The sequence below is a fragment of the Opisthorchis viverrini genome (assembly GCF_000715545.1).
Source record: "Opisthorchis viverrini unplaced genomic scaffold opera_v5_290, whole genome shotgun sequence".
Classification (NCBI taxonomy): domain Eukaryota; kingdom Metazoa; phylum Platyhelminthes; class Trematoda; order Opisthorchiida; family Opisthorchiidae; genus Opisthorchis; species Opisthorchis viverrini.
In genome coordinates, this window is record NW_008751944.1 from 548,641 (window position 1) to 554,149 (window position 5,509).

General features: G+C 45.4%; 1 protein-coding gene across 1 annotated transcript in view; it reads right to left on the reverse strand.

Annotated features, from left to right (window-relative positions):
• Window positions 1-5,509, reverse strand: part of T265_09568 (hypothetical protein) — a gene marked incomplete at both ends in the record, with an annotated part of 28,313 nt that overhangs the window by 9,720 nt on the left and 13,084 nt on the right. The window contains one exon of the mRNA XM_009175678.1: window positions 1,073-1,270. Coding sequence (XP_009173942.1) covers window positions 1,073-1,270 — 198 coding nt within the window. The remainder of the gene's footprint in view (window positions 1-1,072; window positions 1,271-5,509) is intronic.

The following is a 5,509-nucleotide window of genomic DNA, read 5'->3' on the forward strand; positions in this document are numbered from 1 at the left end:
ATGGAAAAACTGGCCTCAAATCCCTCAAAAAATTAACAAAGGTAAAAACCGAAATGCATCTGGGATAACCTGAAGATACTGTGCAATGTCCACGGCCTACATCGACGAGTATAGCTGATTCTGCCTCCGTCAGAACAGAAGCTACACCGCACCAAAGCCCACTTCTTTAACCAATCAAAGAACACACCCACCTGCCGGTCCCGGGAGTGGACACCAAATGTTTCATCGCTATGCGCCACTTACAGATCAAACCTGATAGCCGTGCTTCGGGGACTGCTGAATATTTCTCTTGCACACAGTTTCTCTGGTAGTACTTTCCAACTCATGTAATAAATACCAGATTAATCAGTCATCTTGTAATCGCACTTCCGTCAGCCCTTATACATCTGATTTCCACGCCAACATTCTGCGCACTTATATAAGCTTTTACTATATCGCTTGTAATTTAATATCGTATGTTAGCAACCCCTGGTCGCTAGTCTATTAAGTAAAATAGGTCTATATTCTATTACATATAGTCACTTGACATCACCGTAATCACGGTGGAAGTCAAGCTTTTCTTTCTAGGTGTAATAATGCACATTATCTGCTTGATTTCGCCATGCTCTACTAATCTCATCCCAACCCCTCATATTCCCAAGGTTTGAACCCTGTCNCAGGCAAGTCCCTACTCCGGATTACTCTATCAGCTCTGTCCAGTGACTGTCTCTCAGCCTTACTCTAACTGATAAAAACCAAACCAAATTCAGCTTTTTTCTTCATATTCAGAGCGCATTCTGCGCTTATATATACATCCACCTGCTGATTTGCCACACTAATCATTCTCACACGCAGCATTGTGGTACGCTTCTGCTCGGCATGGTAGCTCACACCAACGCTTCGAAGCCGTTTAGCCATGTTTTATTCGCCCTGAATATCACCATCTTATTCCCACCGTCGCATTGGCAGCTGCGACTTGCCTTTACCGGCGTCTGTATGCTGGTTGCTTGTTCAAATCGACTAAGCTGTCTTTACTGGCCTTGCTTGTCCCCGAACAAAAAATGGTTGCTGGAGTATCTATTAGAGCACAAACCGCATTCGTGTCTGCTCGGATGGTTTCCCACCCTTCAGATCTGGTGGCATGCACGAGGGACGAAAACTTCGTGTGGTGGACGGAGACCGCCCTGCAGGGAGGGTCGTCATATCACGTTGCACCATGGTGCGTTCATATACCCGCCTCCCCTTCATTAGCAAAAGTGCGTCGCCCATCGCTGGTGGTTCTGAGCCTGTCCTTTGAATTTGGGGAATCAAAGAAAGCACTGCTGACTTCTGTTTGTTGCTGCTGGTGTTGGACTCGCCTCGGTTGAGTTATGTATCTGGCAGCGCCATGAACCACAGATGGAAAAACTGGCCTCTAATCCCTCAAAAAATTAACAAAGGTAAAAACCGAAATGCATCTGGGATAACCTGAAGATACTGTGCAATGTCCACGGCCTACATCGACGAGTATAGCTGATTCTGCCTCCGTCAGAACAGAAGCTACACCGCACCAAAGCCCACTTCTTTAACCAATCAAAGAACACACCCACCTGCCGGTCCCGGGAGTGGACACCAAATGTTTCATCGCTATGCGCCACTTACAGATCAAACCTGATAGCCGTGCTTCGGGGACTGCTGAATATTTCTCTTGCACACAGTTTCTCTGGTAGTACTTTCCAACTCATGTAATAAACACCAGATTAATCAGTCAGTCAGTAGTCGCACTTCCGTCAGCCCTTATACATCTGATTTCCACGCCAACATTCTGCGCACTTATATAAGCTTTTACTAGATCGCTTGTAATTTAATATCGTATGTTAGCAACCCCTGGTCGCTAGTCTATTAAGTAAAATAGGTCTATATTCTATTACATATAGTCACTTGACATCACCGTAATCACGGTGGAAGTCAAGCTTTTCTTTCTAGGTGTAATAATGCACATTATCTGCTTGATTTCGCCATGCTCTACTAATCTCATCCCAACCCCTCATATTCCCAAGGTTTGAACCCTGTCACCGCCCGGTTTGGACGGCCAGGCTGGCTCTTATCCACTCCACCTGTCCTATGATCTACAGCCGCAGGATCTTTAAACGGACCAAGAAAACCTGCCATCTATATCGGATTCGTTCCGCCTTGTTTCCTAGGCCGGCCTGAAATGAATCCCGCTGCCCAGGGGACTGTACACCCCAGCACAATCAACTTAAATGTGACGTCGGTTACGAGGCTGTCGGAAAACTGAAGCATGTTAGGCCAACGATGGTATAGCACTGTCATACGCAGTTAGATAGCACACCCGCAACTATTCTTTCGGCCATGCCCTCTCGCTCACTCAATCCATTAATTGCAGATACGGCAAGTTCTACACCTCACCTAACTCTCTCCATGACGCATCCGTTCTAACCTGTTGAACTGGTCGTTCGACTTTAACAATCCCTGTTTCTGTGCATCCCAGAAAATTTAAAAACTTTCTATACAGTTCGTGTTCCGGCTTGCGTGTAGCCATCGTCGTATTCTTTCAAGGACTTTTTACACCCGACCTCAAAACAGTGACACCAATTCTCGACCGCAAACCGTCGCCCACTCGTACCTGTAATTGCAACTGCAAGCAAAATTTTCATCTGGCCCCAACCGTCTCTGGGACGCGTTCTTTCATCCCGGATGAATTTTCACTCAAGTGTGAACAGCTCGGTCTTCTGCTACAATTTTGACTGGCCTCTCCCACAAGTTCAGTTGCGTATACGGCCCTTGCTTTGCCCCACGCTTTAGCACCGTGTCCCCATCCAACCCACCCCTTGCACCTTCTCAACAACAGTGAAACCAGTGAGTCCGCTTAGTGTCAGATTAAACCACATTTCCGAGGCAAAACGTGCCATTTTCTCCCAAGTTGAAGCATTCCATCTCCATCTCCACTTTCTTCCGTTGTGTCTTCGGCGATTTACCCAAACACCCAATGCCACTCATGGCCAGCAATGTTTTTTTTCAGTTTTAGTTCATGTCAGCCAGCTGTCTTTAGACCACTCGGACCTCACACACATTGTTCCCTACGAGTCGTGAAAGAAGTCTGTTATTATTACTTTATCGAATACTTCCCACTGTTTATGACATTGTCCTCTTTTGCGCAATCCTCACTACCCGCAAATCCTCCAGTCATGCTTCATTCTGACTGTAAACTTATGGTAATGCCGGACGGCATGCTACCCACATGTTGGGAATAAATTTATTATTAGTAGTATTAACGCGCATAGCTGAGCCCCCATAATCAAGGCCGTACATGGGCACGGGTTTAGTATTTACTAGCCATAAACAGTCAAGGTAGTGGACAGCGCGTGCAGTTTCAATGATAACCGGTATTGGTGGACCTTATTTTTCGCCTGTGAATTTGGGCCTGATGACGTATTCTAAGAGGCACAATTATTTCCAATGGGAGAGATATTTTTCAGTTGTCATTTTATATGCAAAAATTTCATAACACCGCACTATCAACTAACCCGTCATTCACATCAGAGAAGGAAGCGCATTCACAAAGGAACACACCACCATCTATACTTTCCAGCGCACCATTATGCTGAATAGGAGTTGAGCTTCCAAACAGTGTGTTGCACCGACGCCCGCTGGACCAACTCAACTAATTTGTTACGTTTGAGGGTTTCTATGTATGTCGAAGTTAGCTCATTATTGTTCTTGGTATTCTGTTCATGTTATCTCGCTTGTAAAAACACCACGAAATGTCGCGATGTGCCTTATCCCGTAAACTAGTAGTTGAATGCGTGTCGGTAGAATTTGAAGACATTGTGAGTTTACTCACTCAAGCAGAATGCTATCAAAAACATATAATCGAAACGTGCAAACGGATTAGACCGATTACCCATGAACGTCGCAACTTTAAAAACCTTTTATCCTACAGAAAAATAATTTGCTTGTTTTTCTGGTGGGTGGCAGGGCTAGCGCTCATCCTTAGATGCACCCACAGTATCTCTGAAACCATAATTCCTAGGAGAAACAATTTGAAAATTTTAGCTTGTGACGGTGTTGATTCGACCTATTGGGAAATCCATACGCGGCGGTAGTTCTGTTGGAATCCGTTAAAACGTACTCACTGCCAGCTAATTGTGCGGGGATCATGTTTTCAATGGTTCCGGTGGCGGAGCATTTTCTGTTCGTAAAGCGGGTGAACAACACTCTAGAGAAGGCTGTCCATTCAAGTCTTCCTGTTTCATTGCATTCCAAATCTTTTTGCCAGAATACGCGATCAACAAGTTCATATTTTCCATCCACGCAAACTCCAAAAAAGTCGAAAAATCGCTACTTCAGTATGAGAAAGCGTTTTAATGATGCAGTGAGTGTCCCTTCGACGAAGTGAGAGCCGCGGAACTCGTCGCAGGCAGTTGGTTTGTCGTTATTTGTTTATGGCTGTTGGCACACATCGTAGTGGTTGTCCAATCATGTTCCACGTTCGTCGGTACAGTGAGGATTTGATAGCTGTATCTTATCACCTGGAGCACAACTGCCCACTTGGGAAGTTTATTTTGCTAGGCTCATAATTAGCCTGCGCCTGGAGCGTGATGAAGTGAAGAAGCGTATCCTTCTTTTGAAGTGTGGTGCTCCGTCGTCGGAGGTTTGCCAATGCGTCACAGATCGTTCTGGAAAGATACTGACTATCCAGGATCTTTACAATTACAGCGTCATGTGCAGGCCCCCATTGGTAAACAAGTCGTTGGTCAGGGATTTTTGATTGCTTATATGACATGTCGCCGGTGAAAGCAGTGCTCCTAAGATGTGGCGGTGTACTGTTAGCAGAAACTGAAGGTGGCATCTTTAGTCACCTCTGCTTTTCTCGCACGCAGCAGCTTGTACATTTTTGACGTCTCCTGGATTTGGGTAATGGTACTGCTACTCTCGAGAAGAACCCCATTGGGTAAATAATTTCAGAGCCTTCGTCGTTCATTGGGAAGTTTCCTAGTAATGAGTGGCTTAGGCATCGAGTGACCCATAATGTTTGCTATTGTAAGATCAATTTGTACCGGAGAACATGCAGGTAGGGACATATGTTCATTGTATATATTTGGCCAGACAAGTCCGCCCTGTAACGAGTAAGCAAATATCTGAGTCACATGTCCAGTCATCTCACAAACAGTTCTCTAAGTTGCACGCGTGCGAGCCATCAGACACGAATCCAATAAGTCACTACCGTCACACTCCATATTAGTTATGGACTGACGAACGGACGCATACGCGCAAACTCTCTGACATATTGAGGTGACTACAATACATGCCTTTGTCAAGAGCGGGCATTTTGGGCTTTTGAACAGGCTGTTCTGCTTATTCAAGAACATGATGAAAGCAATACTTGGTCAAGACGTTTGTCATGGACAGGATGACGTTGCGGATACGGATTGTTTTGGTTGCGTTTGTCCGCGACATAATGCCGTGCTATTTTCATGCACGGCAAGCCGTCCGAATACACCTACGACTGACTGTATTGTACCTCTTG